At 37.9% G+C, this 22,900-nt stretch overlaps 1 protein-coding gene across 7 annotated transcripts in view; it reads right to left on the reverse strand.

The window, feature by feature from the left end:
- AFAP1 (actin filament associated protein 1) overlaps positions 1 to 22,900 on the reverse strand; it is a 120,066-nt gene that overhangs the window by 42,534 nt on the left and 54,632 nt on the right. For all 7 annotated transcript variants that reach the window (XM_080592019.1, XM_080592018.1, XM_080592016.1 and 4 more), the window contains exons 3-5: positions 20,552 to 20,649; positions 7,262 to 7,370; positions 2,384 to 2,595 (exon numbers count right to left, since the gene is read on the reverse strand). In XM_080592019.1, the coding sequence (XP_080448145.1) occupies positions 2,384 to 2,595; positions 7,262 to 7,370; positions 20,552 to 20,649 (419 nt within the window). The remainder of the gene's footprint in view (positions 1 to 2,383; positions 2,596 to 7,261; positions 7,371 to 20,551; positions 20,650 to 22,900) is intronic.

Consider the following 22,900-nt stretch of genomic DNA (forward strand, 5'->3'; position numbering starts at 1 on the left):
AATCACATAAATGTTGGCTTACCCTTTAAGGTCCTGCCTAAAACTATGTGAATTGTCCAGTGTTTTTCCCTCAGTAGCAAGTGCTGCCAATGAACAGTCATTTCATGCTGTATCACTGATGACTTGCTGTATGTTTGAATTGGTGATTTGAAGATGCAGGGTTTCACATTGCATCACTTGTCCTGTTGAACTAGTCCCTATTTCCTCTAACACATCAGTATAGATGAGTTTTGTAAAGCTGTCACAGACTGCCAGACTACAGAGCAAGGTTTAACTGTGTGGATGAATGTCCAGTAATTTTATATACTAATGTAAATTGGGCTTTTACTCATACAAATAAGCATGAAAGCTAAAACGGTATCTGATATTAAGCACTGATTAGTACATGCATACATAGAATAGTTGAGTATGAATGTGAACGGAAAAACACATACAGATTTTACATGTCTGAGGCAGTGTTCATGCCATGATGCAACTGTCAGGAGTACAGTAACTGTTAGAGGTTATAAACACTTCAACTTAGGCTGAACAAATAGAGCCACTCTCTGCAAACCATTCATGATCCTCCCTTCCTCTCCAAGGCCAATTAACTCAAAATTTCTCCAGATTGGTCACAGATTTTAATTTTGCAACATTAAAAAACTTAAGTTTTCAAGCTATGAAACCTTGAAAACATATAGCATTAGTCTCTTCAAGAAGCAATCAATAGCATATGTTTTCCTTTACATTAAATTAGAAATTTTATTTATAATTACTAAAACTTAAGTATTTATGTATAAGTGACTTTACATGAAAAACAATTCCCTACTAAGTGTTATTCTTAATGTCTAATTCAAATTAAAATATTTTATGATGACAGCTGCATGATTATGCAGGCAACTTCTAATCCCTAAGAACATTTATTTGTTTTACTTGCATATCTCATAAGTTATATCTCCTTCAAACAATAAACCAATCTTGTGTAATTTAGTCATTAGACTCCTATGGGGATTTTTATTTTCTTAATCCCCATTACAGAATTACTGGAAGACACTCTCTATAAAGAGAAAAAAGCTTTTCAGAGCACACATGTGGCTAAAGGAAATGAAAAGAGAAAAAGATAGCATATTTCTATATAGAACAACAAACATAATTCTATAAGAAATACTGTGTGACTTCTGAGAAAATGTTTCTTTCCCTTTTTCTTCTTTCTTCTCTTCAAGCTGTTATTTGATGGTCCTGAAATCTGACATGATTCTGTTATATGCTGATAAAAATGTGGGCTAAGGATAATGGCATTACAACAATATAATACAAACTAAATCATATTCAACATTCCTTTTATCAATTAAATAGAGCTGGATGCAAAAATTAAATCCTCTGTAACCATGGGAAACTAGAAATGAATTCCAACTATATCTTCAGAAACTTCTTACCCAGATATTGCTATTTCATATCCTGTTATTTCCTACACAGCCATAAGCATAAATGTACTTGTAAACAAACACACCTAAGCTGTCTTGTACTAGTATGGAATAATGAGGTTCTAGAGAAAATGTTCTATCCTCTGTTAATCAGCTTTTAATACTTGGGATATTACAGTAAATACCAGTTACATAAACAGCTATAACTGTTGCAGGCACCAGATAGGAAGACAGGGAGTGTCTAAGACTCCAAATGATTTATTATGGTACGCCTTAGGTTGCTTTTAATGTCAAAGAAATGAATGTCTCCATTAATTAGACTCTTTTCAAAAAACAAAAAGACTTCTATGAGCAGATAATTTACTAACTTTCAGAATCTTTTACTGGTGCCTGCCATTAGAAAGAAACATAACAGATTTGCTTAAGAGAATACATCCACTTGTTTCTTTCCTTTCTATAATGCAGCTGTGCATCATGTGAATACTGCATCTGTAATTACTGCAGAACAGATGGTGTAGGTTTAGTTTAAAGTGTATACATTACAACAGCACATGCTGCCAAGTGAGTTCTCAGTCTAACAAGGGACTTTTCTCTCCAGCAGTCTGATCCAACAGTTCATACACAAAGCTCCCTATGAGATTTTTGGTCCACAGGGAATGAAAGATTGGATTTACAGTTTCAGCATTTTTTTTTTCAAATGAAATATAGTAGACGCTAATAGGGTAGACTTTCTTTCCTGTATCAGGGTACTGACTGGGCTTAAGTGCAATAAAAATCTAAGTTCTAAGTGGCTACATGATACACTTATAATTATAGTGGTTCTCTGATTCTTGGGTAAATCATAACCGAACTCTTTGGTAAGGTTACTGTAGACTTGGCCACTGTTTGCAGAACATATTCCAAAACCTAAATTCCTATAAAAATAAATACATCATCTAAAAGGTAGAAAGAAAATACAGCCAGATAAAAATAAAAATTACCAGTAGTTTGTTTTCTTTGATAACACACAGTAGTTTGGTCCATTGCCCAAATCGTTTCTTTCTAAGCAGGAAGGCACAGATTTTGGCATCCTTCACCAGATCCATAGAGGCCTCCTCAGAAGGCCACTGATGTCTCATTTTCTTCCCCTTTCCATCTTCTTCCTCTTCATCATAGGATTCGTAAGAGCTGCTCATGGCATCCGAGTCATAATCTTTAAGAAAAGGATTTTTAAGCATAAAAGTGTCAAGTTAAAACATTTAGCCATGAAGTATACTGAAATAACTGAAAAACTCAACAGGGTTCCTTTTGAGTTAAGGCTTTTGTATGTCAGCCACCAACAAACTACTGTTTCAGTGCTTAGTAATATCACTACATTAAGTTAATTGAATAAAAGATGCAGTTCCATTATGAAGTTTTACAGAAGACCTGTGCTGACGCCTTGGGAATTTTAACTGAAAGAATGAGCTTGGAATAAATAGCTAGAATTTTAGGTGGTGCTTCTCCATTCTCATGGAGAAGAAACAATTGGAATATTTTCAATAGCTGAAATTTCATCCAAATATTTCAAGGAAGAAAATCTCTCATTTGCTTTAGCTAGGTATTGAGGACACAATTCGGGACGCAAGAGGGAAACCTGCAGCAACTAGGAAGGGAACAAGAGATCAAATGGCTGGAGAGCTCATTCTGAAACAGTCCCCACCTATGTGCAGAGTCACAATGGGTTATACCCAGATTATCTACAACTCCAAATCAAGCTTAAATATTCTGATATGTTTTGTAGTTTCACAAAGCTTATATAGAACACTATATCTTCATTTCAAAGAGAAAATAATATATATATTTCAAGCTCATGAAACTTTTTTTGACAATGAATTGTTGTCTTCTGGTCAATTCTACTATTGAGGATTTGGTTTGGGGCAGCTCCATATGGGAAAGTGGTAAATGCCACAGATGATTATCAATGGGAAAACACAACATTTTTTTCACCTATTTTAGAAAAATCAAGAGACAGATGGAAAAATGTAGATTAGATGTTTAAAATGACAGATTTGAAAACATTTATTCCAGAGCATTTATTTTTTTCATATTCGTTTAAAAGAATGTGTAAGATTTGGTAGAAGTCACCAGACTCTTCTCTTTAACTTTCTACCCATAAAGCAGAAAAAAAATCCTAAACAAAAACAAACAAAAGAAAACAAAACCAAAAAAAAAAAAAAGGAAAGAAACACGCAAACCAGAACCAAACCAAAATGTTCTCCCTCTGACCTCCTTTTGGAGTGGCTATCCACAAACATTCACACAGAAACATCAGGAAATGCTTGGCAGTTCATCGGCCAAACTCAAACATAGAGTAGAATGCCAACCTGTTTGGACTAGAGGAAGAATTCTTCATGTGGTATTACCAAATATGAAGATGTAAGATCTAGTCACTAAATCAGCATCTTCAAGAAGGCCGTCTTTCAAAGGCATGAATGGGCTAACAGGCAAACCTAGAGTTGCTGTCCCTCTGGGAACTGGTAGTCTTTCACATAAAGCATTTCATCTTTAACTTCACCCTCCCCCTTTCCAAGAAAAATAATACTTAGGTGTCCAAACATAACTTCCTCGTCCCTTTTTCAGATTTACTAGTGAGCTGTTGTTGCAGCCACACCACTGTCATAATGTTCATTTAATGTTTGCTCCCTTTCTACAACCATCTTTTACCTCACTTGTGATATTGTTCCACTTTTGGCAATAAGATCATTCTTAAACTTCAAAATTTATACGGGCTGACAAGAAGCAGAGCAAGTTACTACTTGTATACGGAGATATGTTAATACTGTTCAGATAATACTCTGCCAATATTGTACTACCAATTAAATGAAAAAATGCCACCAGAGTAGTATTACCATATCTCACTACATAAGATATTGTCACCATATGTGATATCATACAGGTACTTCCCAAGTGGCTCACAAGCAGCTCAAGTGCAGACTTCATGATAGGAATAAGTTGTATGATCAGCAGTGGAACTCTGCTGGCACAGCAGCTGCAGGTTCATTCAAATCTCTGTTTATAGGAGAATGAAAGCCAACAGGTACTTCCGAGGCTGACACTTCTGGACTCCCGTCCTCAGAGAGAAAAAGAGGATCTCTGGGGACCTGTTGCCATATCCTGCCCAGAAAATGCTCATGTTTCTGTTCTGGGTCTCAGGACTCTTGGCTAGATGAAGAGGTTTTTGTGTGACTCACACCAAGAAGGTTGTCCACTGTGAAGTACTCATTTAGTCTGGGCTGAAGCCTTTGCTGCTCTTTGCCACATCCCACTTCTATTCTTTGCTTCTCTAAACATTGAAATGATAACCAAAACAAAGCTTTTAGGCTCTGAGACACAAACTATCTTCCTTTCACATGGTAAAGTGACTATTTTAACATAAATAGCATAGGCATTCTACTACTCATACATAATACATCTAGCAGACATTCAGAAAGTTATCCAGAAAAATCCAGCATGTATGTATAATTGCAAAGGGCAAAATTCCTTTTAAATATGCTAAATTGTGTTAAACCGCGTAAAGGCTACTAGTGACTAAATCCTGTTGTCTCTTATTGCCTGATCACAACAGCTAAGGGAATAGACTGACTAGAAATTACAGTTAAGATCTGAAAACGTCTTGTGTATATGTTCAAGTAAACACACTCTTTGGGTCTTGGAGTGGAGGTGGTGGTGAGAAAGGAGAGACTTTGTAGGAAAAAAATGAAAAGGGTCTGTCCAAAATGAAGCAGTTTTGTCAAATCAATAAAGTCTGATTGACTTTAACCATTTATAGGTATTATATTATAGTACGGAAGCCTCCTTGTTATTAATGATATTACAAAAAGACTCAGTGGGAATATTTACTAAAGATAATTATATCTATCACTACAGTTACTTAACAGTTTATTATTGCAGTTCTTATACTTTTAACATTTCTTTGATACGGTCTTTATCTCAATCAGTCTGATAAACTACAGGTTAATATAGTTATAATCTTTGGTTAATATAGTACTTTGTTGGGTTATTTTAATTACCACACACACTCGATTCAGTGGAAGTTTTGCTTGAATGAAGATAAATATTGAATTTAAAAGCAACTTTATTATGGATAAAGAAAAATAGATAACTTTTAATACGAATTTTAAAAGGTGATGAATTCAGGACATAAGAATATACAACAAAATCACAGCAGGGCAGATGATAAGTTACAACAGAAAAAAGCATTAGATATCTGGGTATATATATACATTTATATTACAGAATTACTAATGAACTTTTAAGACTGATATCCTAAATATTTTTATGGGTTTGGATTGTTAAGTACAATAAGATATCAGTTTCATACTGTGCCGTATTTTTTCCTAGGCAATCCTTTAGCAGTGCTATTAATTTTTGTGCTACTAATGTTTTTCTGCCTGAGCGTGGCTCTTGTTTAATGACAAAACACAAGTCAGCAGTTCACAGGGTATATAGCAGGACCACCCATCATGTCCACCCACCAAGGGAAGACATGAGGAGAGGAGTGATTCTGCTGCCCTGCTAAGTTCCTGTAATTACTTTGCGTTATATAAAATTCTTTCTTACCTTCAATTTCCTAGGTAAATTAAGAGCTGCCAACTACCCTGGTTTGTTTATCATGTTTAGAGCTAATGCACAATGACAAATTTCCCTGCCACACAGTGTACAAATGAATAATTAATGTTCCAAGGTGACTCGTATGCAAGTGTTTTAAGGACAGAGATGTTATTTTGTTCATTTGCTCTGGTTAAAATAATAAAAACAGCTATAAAATGGGGGCTGATATCCCTTTAATATTTGGGCCACAAAAAAATAACTGTTAGTGATAAATCAGCCATACACAAGTAAGAAATTACCCCAGCCAATAAAAAAGAGCAGCAAAAGGAAAATCTTTTCAATTTGTTAGTACATAATGACAGCTAACTGGGTTGACTGACCCTGTGTACATTCTCACAGCAGTCATTTCATCGTTTCATCAGTGTTCTCATCCTGTCTCCTCTTAAGTGCAATCAGTCTTTGGACAAGTACCGGAATTTGGTAAAGAGTGTTTGTGTTGCAGAAGGAAGTTCTGGTGGTCAGCTGGGAGACAACCCTATGCTTTTTGCACTAAACGAGCAGTCATAGAATCATAGAACCATTCAGGCTGGAAAAGACCTCTAAGATCATCTACTCCAACCTTTAACCTAGTACTGGCAAGTCCACCACTAAATCATGCTTCTAAGTTCTATATTTAGTCACTGAAATAGTGACATGTTCATCAAGCATGGCTTATGGGAGCCAGTATGAATGATTTACCCCTAACCACAGTACATCATCAGAAATGCTGCAGATCACATCCTTTCAATAGTTACTTTAGAAAAGGTGGTTTTTATTTTCTTTGTCTACTTAGGCAAGTAATTCAGTGCAATAGGAACATACCAGGAGATCTGCAGACCAGCACCAAGTTCTGAGGCATCTACATTTGCACTATTGGTAGGTTAGAGGGGTTTACTCCGGACAATACTTAACTCTGGATCCCTAGTAAAAATGTCCCCATCACATTCATGCTTCAAATATGTCCAAAGGATTAATGGCTAAATTGGACTCTGTCTCCAATAGCAGTCAAAACACATGTGCACCTAACTTGGAGCTGCAGGTTTAGTTTCCTCTAAAACGAGCCTTGTTTGTGCACACCAAAACAGTTGTGCACACCAAAACAGCCTATGACAGTGAGGACAATTAAACCACGCATATGACACATTACCATGGCACTAAAAGAGATGTAGCTGTTGAATCCTAAAAAAAGCCGAAGGACACTAGAATTACCATTTGCTCTGAAACTGATCTGGTTATACACTACTCACTGGAAGTGATGTACTCAGGAGCCTTCCCAGGACTAAGTGGCACTGCCTCTTCATAATAGCCTTCAGGAAGGGAAGATGTTGGTAATGGTGGAGGCCCATTATCTGGTGGCTAAAGGAAGGAAAAAGGAAAACAAAAAAAAAAAAAAAGAGAAAGCAATTAAAGGTGTTAAAATAAACATCGTTGGAACGTCTGCTCATTATCAGTTTACAAGTAACACATATATACATATAGTCAGGACTAGCTGCTGGGTTTATATATATATAACTATGTAACTATATCTTAACTATCTCTAAAGGCAAATCTCTGGAGGAGTGAATTAGATGTTGTCCTTTGAATAAGACATGCAGGGTAGCAGCATTTAGAAGGAAAAAAAAATCTAAATCTCAAGCTCCTTTTATGATGCTATAATTAAAAAATAATACGTAGAGGTTGAGATTTGAAGACATGAAGTGACTTATTTATGCTTCAAAACATAATGATACACTTCACAACCTATCATTATTGCCAATCCCTTTACCTCCATTCATGGAAAGGAAGCAGAACCTTCTTGCATGTACTCCAACTGAGTCCTTCAGGGATATAAATACTATACGATCTAACATGTTGAAAAGATATACTTCTTTATTTAAGGACTAAAAAAGTAAAGGATCTATGCACCAAAGTGATTTATGTACATAGGACTTTTTATAGTGTTTAGGTTTATTTATTAGTATTCTACATCTAAAATAATTCATATTACAGTAGCAAGCATCGCTTTGGTTGCACAGTTTAGAAAAGTTAAATAGCCTGGTCTGGCAGAGATCAAGGATAGATAATCTAGATCGTGTTTTAACGATGCATTCTGTTTTTCAATGGCAAATCAATTCTTAATACAGATATTCATTTTTAAAAAGTACCTCTACTTGGTGAAAACTGAGCTACACAAACGATGAATAGTTTGGAACATCAAGAAACTATTATATGATAAAATAAATATTTCAAATACCAGGTCAAATTCTGAAATGCTTCTTTTCTAAATATAAGCCTGTTTTAAATTTAAAACTGACCAACTGCTGGTATGCTGATATAGTAACAAAGTAAATTTAGTACTCTATGACTTCTTCCATATGACTTTACTGTTTTATTTCTTTAGCAAGGACCAAAACAACTGCATTTTATAGAACTCATTCATATTTGCCATAAGTTTTTAGATCCATATTTTCATATTGGAGGAAATACTTCAGTCTTTTTCCAATATGAGTGGTTTATTGCATTATTACAAAAACGTAACTTGTAAGCAGAGTCTCATTTCTGCAGTAACTGTTTTTGAATACATCTTTCTCTTTGTCATGTAATGAAATAGATGTAACGGCGTTTGTCTTCATTGGACTGATCCACTCAACATCAGGAAATCAACAGAGATATCTAAGTAAGAAATTAGTCATGTGGGCTTTGCTGATGGACAAACATTTCTAGAGCACAGTTCAGATCTCAGGTGGGCTGAATAGTCTAGGAGAGGCATAAAGCCTTTTTCCACATAACGTAGGTGAAGCCGCTGTAACTGTGTTCCTCTTTGGCTATAGGCCTAAAATTACCTGAGAGGAACGTGAGCATTAATAACATGTGACATTGACTGTTTTGAAATTAGTTCCTTGGCACTTTCAGGGCTGGATTCATCTTTCCACATTTCATAGCCAGACACCTCCACATCGACTAAACAACTGTGCCAGACACCTAATTCTCAGCTACTCAGCAAGATGAGTCTTAGAGCACTCTGTAGTTACATTTATATGCAGTAGGCTATTCCGCCTCACAGGTACATGCTTATGAATTCCCAGTTTGCACAAAGGCAAGGAATAAATCTGTACTTCAGACGATCGAGCAGCAACTTGCCATCGCACACCAAGCTGCCCAGTAAAATCAAAAATTTCCGTGTGACTAATGAACTGATTTGTACCTAAACACAAACATTCTTGGCCGGATTGACATTTACACTAATATTATTTCTATATCAAATGATGTAGCAAACTTAGTATGTCACAGTCAATTACAGTTCAGAGACAGCAATTACTGTTATCTACAGTGTGAACCAAATGAGTTTTCATCACAGACCAGTTTTGCTAGAGAAGTTATCCACTGAATAAGCAAAATGATGAAAAAATACAACTTTTACTGTAGTTTCCTTGTGATTCTGCTGAAAAACACAAATTGCAAATCTGCACATCATCACAAAATAAATGAGCCTTTCAAGGTTACCTGCTGCTGTGCAACAGACATAAGGGACATTACATAATATTACATGTTAGTTAACATTGGAAAATTGACAGCACATTGTGAATTTTACCCTACACACCTGCACAAGTCTGGTCTGTGTGGCCTGAATTTTTGGGTACAATAGGGAGAACTTCCTCAAAAGAGTATGCATTTTCTTCTTTCAGGCAGGTGGGCAGAGCCTTGCTCAAGTGAGTCAGGGTCAAGGCTTGTTCCTGGGGCAGTGCAGATTCATACTACCCCTTTCATAAGACAGATATATTAATATTTTGGTCTAGCCTTAAACTATTTTCCCTGCCAGGTGTGTAGATGATATATGAAATTCCTATCATTATTAAACCTAATTCACCCAGGAAATACCCATCCTGAGAGTCATTCCAATTTTGACTTGACATAGCAACAAGGTATCAAAGCTATCTTTTATCCAGAAATAAATAAGAGGTTCCAATAAAGATCAGGAAAAAAAATACTTGTTTTTAGACAAAATGTTATTCAGAAAGAAAGAAAAAAGGAAATGAAACACAAATGGTGCTTGTCTGAATTCGACCCTGCTGGAGCACCAGTTACTTCATGCAGCTGGGGCGGGCTGGGCTGTGCAGCCAATGTCAACACAGATGGAATCCATTGCTGAATTAACCGGCCCTTGATTTTGAAATGCATTTTGCAGTGCTTGCCATAACAAAGTTGAAAACAATTATAAAAAGATTTCATTTTCACAAAAAAAAATATATATATATATATTAGGAGAAACAGAAACATCCAACATTGAATACTTTCTGATTAAAGCAGGCTGATTTAATCCTGAAAGAAAATCCAACAGATTAAATACAAAACAAAAATACCTTGTTCAAATTTGTATCATAAACAACTACATCTTTGGGGAGCTATGGAATACGTATATCTTTGAGCATCCAGAAATATAAAAAATACATGTGAGCATTTTGATATTACTTACTAATATTTACAGTGCTTTACTTTTTTTTTTTTTTTAATATTGTTAGTTGTACTGCTTAATGTTTTTAACCTGGCAACCTGGCAGTTTTTCAGTGGAAGACCTGTGGTGAGGTTATGAATTATGAACTGGAATAATTCTTGATTGAATAATTTTTCATTAGTTTATCTGAAAATAAAAAGTCCATAAAAACACTAAAGTATTTACGTATTATATAAAAGGATTAAGTCTCAGAAATAAAAAAAAAAACAACCATAGAACATGTGTAGTTTGAGTGGTATCAGGAGGAAAGACCTGGCAACCTGCAAAGAAAGCATTAGCGCAAATTTCTGCTTTTATTTTTTTACAGCGGACCACAGGGAAGAAAACGAGAGAATGCTGCCTTTCAAGACAAATAATCTTGTTCAATCACAGGAATAAGAACTGAGTTAGAAAAAAATTACCATTATTTTTATATCACTGAAGGAAAAGGGACAAAAATGAGTGAGACATTGTTGCCCACAATAACACCAGTGACACTGAAAAAACAGATAAAGATGTTTGACAGGAGCTGGGTCTGAGACAAAATGAGAGATGGTTTATTTGAAATGAAGAATCGTAAGGGGTGATAATTATATTACAGAACTGAGATCTCTGAAGACACTGAAGATCGGGTTGTCCATGGGATGCCCAAAAACAATTTACAGGAGGGATTGCTCAAAGAAAGGAAAAAAATATCTCCAAATAAGCAATACTTACCTAGATATAAAAACTCACTATTCTACTGGATACTATGAAGCAGACTAGTGGAGACATTAATTTTATGGTCTGTTATGGTCTACCTCTCCACCTGCCCCTCTGTGTTCCACGGACCACAAATGCACTCTTTCTTTCTTTATCCTAGGATACAAAATACTTCATTTCCCTCTTCTGTCCAGGGGTTACCAAGGTAGGTAATTATTTATTTATTTATTTATTTATTTATTTATTTATTTTAGGGATGGTCTATCTGATACCTGCTGAAGATATGCTAGCATATAATGTGAAAAGTAGTATAAAAGGCAGAGGAAAAGAAATGTCATCCTCCAGAGTTTGAGGTTATAAAATCACTTTACACCCCAATGAAGCCTTACACTATGTAGGAAATAGAAAGAAACACCTCTGTTTATGCAATGATTTAGGATGTGAAAGTTTACTGTGAAAAGCATTGACTTTACCAGAGGAAAAGACTGTCAGTACACCCATGCTGGAGCCAAGGGCTGCCAGCAATTCCACAGCCGTGCTCACACGTGTTATTAGATCAGCCACCAGTTCAGATCCAGCTGGACTGTGGAGCCAGCTGCTATGTTACCCCTCAATGCTGCAAAGCAGCAACATGAGACTGGAAGAGTGGTCACACACTGGTGATGCATAATAAAGCTATTCAGAAGCCAGCAGGCAAATGTGGGCTTTCAAGAAGAGACCTTGACACATGCATGTGCCATTTGTGCCAGAGCAAGCTTTGAGCTGACCTCCGTACAGCCCTGTGGCATCCTCAGTCTGGGAGGGGGAAGAGTGCTCGTGCAATTATGATCGCACTCCCCAGATGTAAAAAAAGTGAATGTCCAGAAGGCAAAATGAATTGAGAAATTGAGCACCAATACAATTGGCAAAATTCCTGACGGTACATTTCAACGAGGCTTCATCACACCGCAGTAAAGGCTGGAAATTGGGCATGAGTACTCACCACACACTTGGACTTGGTATGAAAGTCTTTAGAAAAACTCAAAATCACTAAGGCACTAAAAATAAATTGCTGTTTATTGCCAGCAGTTGAGGACGTGGATGGACCATGGATTTTTCAGGTCAAAAACGCTGACTACACGGGATATTAAGAGCATGTTGCGCTGTGCAGGAGTGAAATATTAGCCTGAGTGCAGAGATGCAGAAGACAAGGAGAATTCTTCATGCGACCACAGCTTTGTATTCCAAGGTTTCAGTTTTCAGGGTTGACAATTTCTCAGGTTGTCATCTGGACCCTAAGAAACTGGGAGCCAAATAACATGAAAAAAAGTCTAACAATTCCACTTTTCAGACTCTGAGCACATCTGACAAAGGACAGCAAACCAGACAGGCAGATAACAAACAAGTATGGCTCACAGGACTAGTAAGGAGTAGTAAGAGGCTCTTATAGTTGTCTCCAAGATGGAATAAGGCTTTTACTACTGCAAAACTATCAGCCAACAGCATTTGGTAGTCTGGTGTTTGCAGATACAGAAAAGAGATGGATGTGCTCGGAGAAGCAGTCAGGTGCAGGATTGCCTACTAGTGGAAGTGACCACCAGGCAGAGGATGAACATAAGCACAAGCAAAACTTGTGTTCAGGATGATTCTGAACAGTGGAAGGTTTAAGATGAACAGCAAGGTACAGGCTTTGCACACTGCTCCTGAGAATGGAAATATGTCTGAGACTGTCTAGGAGTGTGCCTGCTGACGCAGGAGTGAATATCTAATTAAAGGTATCCCTGGAAAAGTGATTGGTATTTACAGTGACTACAGATTCCAGCCTCAGAAACCACAACCTGATGATGGGGAAAGGATCTGAACAGACTTAGTCACAGTTAAAGAATGACTCAAGGCGTCCTATGGCTCCACAATTTGATCTGAAGACTGTCTGGAGAGTACTTACACAGGAATCACACCAGGACCAGAGTTACTTAATTAATTTGCATTTAATTCATTGATATTTAAGATATTAAATAAAACTGAGAAAACTGCAGCACAGGATGCACCATAGAAAGAGTTTCATCCCAAATCTATGGAAGGCAGAAGTGAAAATAAACAGCAGACCCCATGTAAGTAACAGAAGATCTAAGGAAATAACTCAAAAAAAATGCAAAAAAGAATGAGGCAGAAACACAAACAGGGTATTTCTGTTTCGTTCAGATTCTGTAATAAAAGATTATTACACAACTATTTGGAAGTGTCACTCAGACTAAACAAAAGTTGTTTCATATCGAGCAAAGGGTCTGGGTGTAGCAAGAAATGGTCTTTAATTAATTCTGAGAAACATTTTCATGTGTATTACATGAGAAAGAAGAATCTGAATTTAAGCAGCACAGAGCCCTCAATCAGAGGTTGTTATTCTAGCTCAAAGAAGTGCCTTTATTCCCCAGTCACCTTCCTACTCCAGGAGTTTATAAGCTCATCCAGGTACTTGTGCAGACAAGACAAGCAGCACTGTGAATAAAGAAACACCATTTCCTCTGGAGCAATATTCTCTAAGGGCCTGAACTGCATCAAACAAAAACGAGAGACTTTGGTACTTACTGGCCTAACTCCTTTCCCGTGTATTTGTGCACAGCGCACTAATGAGCAGGTTTAGGAAAGCAAATAGGCTGCTTCCTAACTATCAGCATAGGGAGGGTGTTTTTATGGACAGGTATAACATAGAAAGAAGAAACCAAAAACCTAAGACTACAATTGTGAACATGTTATGGAAAATGGTGGGATAATATCCTACCAAATCTGTAGCATTGGTAATTTCATAGCTTCCTTTTACAAAGGTCAAAGACCATGAGCAACTAGTAAAGACAGAGAAGAGGTCATATAGCTTCACAATGATCATAGGAAGAATCTGAAGTAAAAAAGTTCCATCCCACTCTAAGCCCAAAGAGCTCATCCAGTTTAAATGCAAATTCTGGGTAAAGGTTGTTGGGAACAGTCATTTTGTCAGCTTAGACATCAAGAAAGCTTTGAAATATTGTGATGGTCACTGTTATAAAGGAATATTAAAAATTAAATAAGAAGGAAATTGTTGTAACTAAAACTTTTCGGTGATACCGTTTGCAAATGTGAAATAAATAATCAACAATAATACACCAACCCTACCCAGAGAAAATGTGAACGGCAAATGTGGTGTCCTGCAAGAGAAGATCAACACACACACAAAAACAACCAAAACAAACAAAAAAAGACCAAACAAACAAACAAACAAACCCAGTGGCTGTAAATGTTTATTCGTCCTTATTCCTTATTCAATCACATATAAACACTGGAAATATTCCACAATGAAATCATGCCCTGAGGACGGCTCTTCTGGTCACTTCTGGTCAAACTAGAATATGAAACTAGAGCGTAGGAGAAATACAGATAATGGAAACTAGTTCAACAGGATCAAACTATACTTCAAAACTGAAACTAACAGAGCCTGTCTTACATGCAATGTATAGAAATGAAACCTGAGAAGAATATGACTGTGATTTCAAATGACAAAGGATTTACCAAAGTGAGGAAAAAAAACTACTTAGACATAAGGACAAAGGCTGACAATGAACATGGTGGAACAGCCTTTTAAATTGAAATAGTGGTTTAAAGAAACCTAAAATGGTAAGAAATAGATTTTAAGTTTCTGAAAGAGCTTGTATTTTAATTGCCCGCAGTAAGAGCAACTGGACTCAATAATCAAAAAGGACCTTCTAGTTGTTCCTTCATTACTGAAGGACTTGTTCATTCAGATTGAAGCTACTAGCCAGCTCTGAGAGAAACAATTGAGTTTCTTGTTGAATTGTTTATTTTTGCTTCTAAAAATTTTTCACGAGGAAAAAAACTCCAAAGCCAACCCTATTTTAAGATTATTTTTTAAGAAGTACTAACAACTGATTTCCAGTATCAGAAGAAAAAAACAAGATGAAACAGATTCCTAAGTACCCACCGGGTACACAAACCCCTTGCTTTTGCTGTCACAAGACTAACTGCACATTTGAGATAATCTTGAATACTGGCATTTTTTGTTTGATTGTTTGAAGAATGATTAATACAATTGATAATATATCACCTTAAAATCCTTTTGATTTCAGGATGATTTTTTCTTCTCCAAGGACGCTATTTCCTCTCAGCATTTTCTAATAAATATCTGAGAGTATACCTGACAGGCAGCCAGATAAAGGGGGGCTGTCATATCACTTCTCCTCAATAGGAAGCCCATTTATATGAAACACTCCTACGGTGTGACTGTATATGTTGCAAGAAAGGGTTGGAGGAAGATGACCTATGCTTTTGATTTACATCTACAGGGGTTCTGGCATCTTGCTGGACACTTGTTGCGGTTAAATAATCATTAAATTGACAATATTCCAGGAAAAACAAAACATATATCCAATTTTACAGTGAAAATCATGCAAAAGAGCTAAGTGTGCTGTTCGTATTTGATTTTCTTGGACTGCACAATGTGCTGAAATCACTTAATGTCAGATGTACTAAGACAACCAAATGCTTGGAGGCTAGAAGTATTCTGTCACTGTCATGCTGTGGATAATTTATGCCAGTATTCCTCCGGCACATCAGAGCAGCAGGACATACCGGATATTATTCTGTTGCCTCAGTGTAAAATGGACTTCAAGGCAACTTGGTGATAGCGCAGTGATGGGATCTCAGTTATTAAACCCCGGCAGCACTGTGAGGGCTACACACAGAGTATTGGCTTTCTTATTGCTCCAAACCCCTCATCTAGCACTGCTGCCTGTCCTTTCAGTGCAAGGATATATCATAAAAGTGGGTGCTGATTTGGAGAGGAAGAAAGCAGGCTAAAAGAATGGAGAAGCATCTCAACTTTATTTCAAAAGATGATCTCCTTCTCTCTCATATCTAAGGAAGAGTTGAGTTCTGCAGCAGGACTCGGACATGCCTCTCATGCTCATGTTCTTTATCTGAAGCTTTTACTTTGCTGGCCATCTGAAGGAGCTGTCTGCATGGGCTAAAGCATGGGAAGATTTGTGCTTTCTAAGCCTGACAGAAAGTCTGCTAGACCAGATGTGGGCAAGGGAATGTATACAGACAAAGAATTTCTAAGAGATCATGTGATTTATTCAAGTACATGTAAGGTCCAATTTTGTCCCTGGATTTTAAGACCTGGTCCAAAGCCCACTGAGTCCAGGAAAATTCTCTGGGCTTTAACACATTTTAATAACTGGAGACTTCACTTTAAATATTAACAGCATGTCTCTAAATAAAATGAATTTTATGATCTTTGTTCACAGGCTGATGAATAATAACAAAACTGATATAAGATTTGGCCTGAGCAAATATGCAGGTCTATTTACAGATCTGAAAAGGAAACCTCGCACAGCACCTGCCCACACATAATTCTGGCTCCTGGCACTACTTTAAGGAGGATTGAATTCCTTCCCACCCACACATCTTTACATAAGTAAAAGCTTAAACATCAATTCAGACTAAACATTTTTGAATGCACAATCCCTTGAGTGCCATAAAAAGAAACAGTGGTGTAAATGAAACTTTAATTTCCAGCATGCTCAATAACTGATGTGCTAAAAACTTAGATTTTAAACAGTGCATAGCTTATTTAAAGTTATTGATTCCCACTTCCAGTAAATTGCTGTGTTCCAGCAGCACATTGTGTTTCTACCGGAGGCTGAGACCAACTGGAAGAACTTGGTCTCTGTGCTGAATAGTTGACAAAAGGAGGTGACATATAATATGACTTCTAACTTGCAATGGGAAGAAGGGCACCTTGGAGCAGAATTTCCTATCCTCAGGTGAGCCCAATGGTTTTCTTTCTCTGGGCTGTGAAAGCATGATCTATGAAAAGTCTCTATGAAAGGCAGCACATTGGTGTCACTGAGCAATGTAATTATGTACAATTTCTATAGAGATTGACAACATCATCTACCCATTTTTAGGAGCCCGCTGGTTAAGAGGAGATTGAAAATCACTACGCAGGAGCTTTAATGGAAGGGAAAAATAGATCTTAGCCACTATCACTGATGTCCAGCCTGGTGTACAAAGAAAGATGATGCAACGGTCTCTGGTCACAAAATCACAGAATCACAGAATCGTCTAGGTTGGAAGAGACCTCCAAGATCATCTAGTCCAACCTCTGTCCTAACACTAACAAGTCCTACACTAAACCATATCACTAAGGTCTACATCTAAACGTCTTTTAAAGACCTCCAGGGATGGCGACTCAACCACCTCCCTGGGCAGCCCATTCCAATGCCTAACAACCCTTTCAGTAAAGACGTTCTTCCTAACATCCAACCTAAACCTCCCCTGGCGCAACTTTAGCCCATTCCCCCTCATCCTGTCACCAGGCACGTGGGAGAATAGACCAACCCCCACCTCTCTACAGCCTCCTTTAAGGTACCTATAGAGAGCGATGAGGTCTCCCCTGAGCCTCCTCTTCTCGAGGCTAAACAACCCCAGCTCCCTCAGCCCCTCCTCGTAAGCCTTGTTCTCCAGACCCCTCACCAGCTTCGTTGCCCTTCTCTGGACTCTCTCAAGCACCTCCATGTCCTTCTTGTAGCGAGGGGCCCAAAACTGAACACAGTACTCGAGGTGCGGCCTCACCAGAGCCGAGTACAGGGGGACAATCACCTCCCTAGACCTGCTGGCCACACTGCTTCTTTTGCAAGCCCGGATGCTGTTGGCCTTCTTGGCCACCTGGGCACACTGCTGGCTCATATTCAGCTGCCTATCAACCAGTACTCCCAGGTCCTTCTCTGCCAGGCAGCTTTCCAGCCACTCATCTCCCAGCCTGTAGCGCTGCTTGGGGTTGTTATGCCCCAGATGCAGGACCTGGCACTTGGCCTTGTTGAACTTCATGCAGTTGACCTCAGCCCATCACTCCAGCCTATCCAGATCCTCCTGCAGAGCCTTCCTTCCCTCGAGCAGATAAATCTGCTCATATCTAATGATAATGAGAGTCTACCAAAGAAGCCTCTAGCAGAGAAAGGTTTCCAAAAAAAAAAAAAAAAGATCAATTCCATTGTCTCATTGACTGTTATTTTTTTTAACAGTCAAATTGGGGTTTGAGCTTGCATCAGTGTTCAAAAGTCAAAAAGCTAATAGTTTTGCCCTTCACTTCTGGCTCCACCTGATCTTTTGCAGGACATCAGCAGTCTGTCATCTCTTTCTCAAATTATGATCTGTTAGTGTCTTAAAATAACACCACTTGTAGCCTGTATTTGGACAACAGAAGACAAAAAGAAGCCTGGAACATTTTCCAGCTGATCTCAAAGTGACACCAACGCCAGAAATGGAGGCATGGACCACCACTGCCTGACAGCATCAATAGAATTACAGGAAAAGTGGCCAAAATGAGCTTCCACCGCTACAGAAAAAAAACAGCTCAGCTTCATAACTTCACCGAGATGGAAGTGCCTGCAGTGTTACTCTCAGGTCAGAGGGGAAGGCCATGTCCAAACTCCACTTTGCCAGACTCTGTGTAGCAAGCACATGCCCCAGATCAACCAGCTCTAATTGTGTCAACTTCCACATTAATTCTCACTGTATCTCAGAGAAATATTTTTTGTTACTTTGAAATCCAAACTGAATACAACTCCTGCAAAACAGTGGTGACCTACTGGACCAAATTCATACTTCACAACATTTTGTTCAGTGCAGCTGCACCAACTTTAAGGGAATTTTCACATTAGTATATGAGAAAGGAAATGCAGGTCAGTTGTCTTTAAAACAACTTGACTCTTCGTAGGCAATTTATTAAACTGAACCTACACAAATGTGAAAGAATAAGAAACTCAACTGGCTTCAGTTTATGAAGCTCGCACCTACAGTCTACATTTCAAAGTCATGTATATTTTGCATAATTTTCCTCCCTGTCATCAACAACTTGCCTTGTAATTTATGCTACGTGCATCTTGAATTAAAGAAAAAAAATCATTTTCAGGCACTGTTAACCATGAAATGGATTCTCTAGGTTTCACTGCATATTAATAAGACCACTTTTGCATCCACTCAAATCTGTGCATAATGATTTTCTAACATTCATTTTACTTGAATTATGCTACAATATGTATGGCTCTCAACATGGATGTTTCTAGCACAAACATTCCCTTCCTATAATGGTTTGAGAATACTTCTTTACTTTACATAGGATTGAAATTTAAAAAAAAAGAAATCTTGTTCCAGGTCACAAATCAGCAGCTGGCAGCACTTAGAAACAAACTATGGTTAAGATATTTTATATAATATCCTTTTTTATTTTTAATTTGTTCAGCAGTATCTAGTATTATTCACTTTCAAAAGGATGGCCAAGATTTTGATCTGATAAGTTAGTACTTATCTTCATAAGTTGTTATTGGCTTATGAAATAGGGAAGCTGCTTAAACATCTGGGCAGAGATGCAAAAACAGAGTAACACATTAAAATGAAGAATGCTTTCCATTTTTTGGAGTCTTCTGCCTCCACCATGAGAAGACAGACTGCTAATCCGTAAGCTGCACATGTACTTCATGCCTCAGACCAATGAATGAAGGCCTCCTCGGTACAGCTTTAGATTGTCCTTATCAATACATAAAATTTTCCACAAATTAATAAAAAGATGGATAATTCATCAATATTAAGGCTAAGACTATGTTCACCTTTCAACAGGATAGACCATTATTTGCATATGCTTCTCTAAAAAAAAAGTTGCAAATGTTTTCTTCAAATCTAAAGTAGTAACACAGCAGTAATAGAGGAGAATTAAAACTTGTTTATAGTTTACTGCTTAATAAGACAGCTGCTCTCAACTGCAGGAATTGAATTTGCAGCCAGTAAACATATAAACATCACCAAGAACTTAAACTGCTGCTTGTTCTGCAGGGAATTTCCTACCAAGGGACCAAGCACAGAAGGGCACCAAGGACTTTATGAAAAAAAAGCAGCATTCTTTCTGGACTTTAAAACTCTACACTTCATTATTCATGAGTGTTCTCATACGACTTGCTACAGGAAAAGCTGGTCCTTAAAATCATAAGAAACTGGCTAGGACCCATGGGCTCAGCTAGGCCAACGATCTCCACAAGGCAGGTCAATCTCTGAAGACAGCATTAAGTTGCTTGGGCTTTTGCTGCTCTAATCCTGAAAACTGCCAAGGACTGCAATTCCACAGCACTTGCAGGTGACCTATTCCTGGGCTTATTTCACCACAGGGGATTTTTTGCCTTCTCTTCTGCAAGTTGATCCCAATTTCCTCAACCAGGGTGGAGCTGAGAGGAATAATCATTTCCTTGGACACACAGGCTCCTTCCCCTTGTAAGCATTTCTGCTAGTGCTTACCACTAAAATATTCTCTCATATATATTTATGTACTTAAATTAACACTCACCAGCCACTGCTGAGGTATTTCTGGCAGAGGCATTTGAGGAGGTGCTGGCAAACTGTTGGCAACTTCTGGTTTCTGCACATGTTCTTTTATTTCAAAACCTGTGGAAGAGCAACACATGTCACTTAATGCTTTGGTGGAGGCAAATGGGACATTTTTTTCTACACGTGGACACTACCATCACATAGTGGAATCTGACATGCAGTCCTGCTCACAACCTACCTCCCAAGCCTGTTTACTGAGGAAGAACTGGAAGAATGCTGGGAATTCAGGAATTTAATCAAGCAGAACAAACACATACCTACTATATATGATAATGACATATATGATATTTGGATTAACAAATACCAGACAGAGAAAAAATTTACAGGAAATCATGCTGAACTGCCTACCCATCTGGCACTGAAAGACCTAAAATTCAAACAATTTGCCTGGCATCTATCACAGAGATAAAACCATTGATGAGGGGAAGACAGCACACTTGTGAATGTCCGAATGGCAACATGGAGCAAATTAAACAGGGTTCCCTCAATCCCTGGGCAAAAAGGAGTGACACACTACCTCTGCGTTTTCTTGGCATAATCATTTAAATCCCAGTCGAACACAATTCATGGTATTGTTTATTTTTCTAAAAATCAAAAGCAAGATTAGGGTGCATCTCAATGCTCTGACAAGAAAAATCAGTCAATGGGATGTACCCTGTGCACCCCTAGACTGAATTTAGCTCCTCATGTTTAGTTAAGTTGGTCAAGATCATGTAGTTTTCCAAAATGTAATCAGTGATGAAATGTTTCTGGTCATAATAACCCAATCCCACTGGCTGTGAAGTCCTGGATTGAAAATCATCACTGATAAAATAAACTGTCTCTAAGGGCTAAGGGCCATAGAATCTTCTTTCTTCCTACAAAAGAAGAGGTGATCAGTCTTAAGAAACATTCTTTTTTTTTTTTTTAATATAACTTTCATTTGTTATTCTTTATGTAGGATGAATCCATACTATGACTCTATCCATATCCAAGTCCCCCATGCAACCAAAAGTCAAATATGAAGTACATTTTACTGGGAAAAAAAATTAAAATTGTTTTCTAAGTGGGTTCTATTTCCTCTGTAAATCTAGTTTCCCCCCAAAACTATGTCTGGTGAAGCACGGACCTGCTCTTTAATATTTGTATTCTTCTACCAAACTACACAACAAAGTCAGCATTATAGATTTATGACATCAAGACCCTTTAAGGAAAACAGGCAACACTGATGGTCATAATAAATGACTGAATCAATTAACAGTTCTTACTCCAAAATAAACTGTGTCTTTGCCTTTTAGAAGTCTAAGTTTCAGAAGGAAATGCCAAGTGTTTTGTCCAGGCCTACAATACATTGGGCATACCAAGATTCAGGAAGAAAGAAAAAAGTTCATGGTTTTGCCAGCTCATCAGAGTAACCACTGATTTGGACATGGTGCAGGCTGAGGCCAGGCAACTACAACCTGAAGAATATATCTGACTGGCCCAGTACGCTCTGGTTGGTGGACACAAAGTGAAGATAACGGTGTGCATTTAGGAGATATAAGAACACAAGGCAAAAGATTTCTGAAGAATTCCACAACTAAGAACTTACTGAAAAGAAAGCTGCAGTTTAAAGTGTTTTACCAAAATTCAACTTTATAATAATTTCCACACCTTTACAAAGAAAAACTTAATTGTTGACTTCCAGATGTTAGAAAGAATCCGGGCAGTTCCCAGCTGCACTGATCCTTCATTACCTTTCCCTGTTGTTCTTCAATGGTTTGCTTCAGCAATCAAAATACACTGTTGGATTCAGGCAGTTGATTTTTGCAAATGCCTATAAAGAGTCTGAACTCAGCACAGACCTCGGGCCTGTGAAACCATGCCAGCGATCTGAGAGCTCTCATGGAGTTATGTGGGTGGAGTAAAGCAACATCTTGAAAAACAGACTCAGAATGACAGTTCAGCTCAGTTACAGAGTACTGAGGGTTTATGTGCCTTTTACTGCTTTTAATTTTAATGAAGAGATGAATAGTTTCAAAGGAATGGGAGTACTGAATGTTACAGCTGATAAAAAAGCAGCAGGGTCATCTCCATTAATGTGCATTACTCCCTCTGTAGTTTCACACACACTTTAAGCCGGAATGAGATGGCCGAGCTCCCAAGGAGGCAGTACAGCTCCTTCCCTGCCTTGTTCCTGTCCCTGCACCAACCTCTCCTTTGTGCCAGCATAAGCATGTGTGTGGCCTCAGGTTGAACCAGAGCAGTGAACTGACACTGGTTAGGAACAAACCAGCAAAAAAAAAAAAAAAAAAAAAAAAAAAAGGGCAAAATAATGCTTGTGCTAGCA

Source organism: Anser brachyrhynchus (genome assembly GCF_964034855.1).
Source record: "Anser brachyrhynchus genome assembly, chromosome: 4".
NCBI lineage: Eukaryota > Metazoa > Chordata > Aves > Anseriformes > Anatidae > Anser > Anser brachyrhynchus.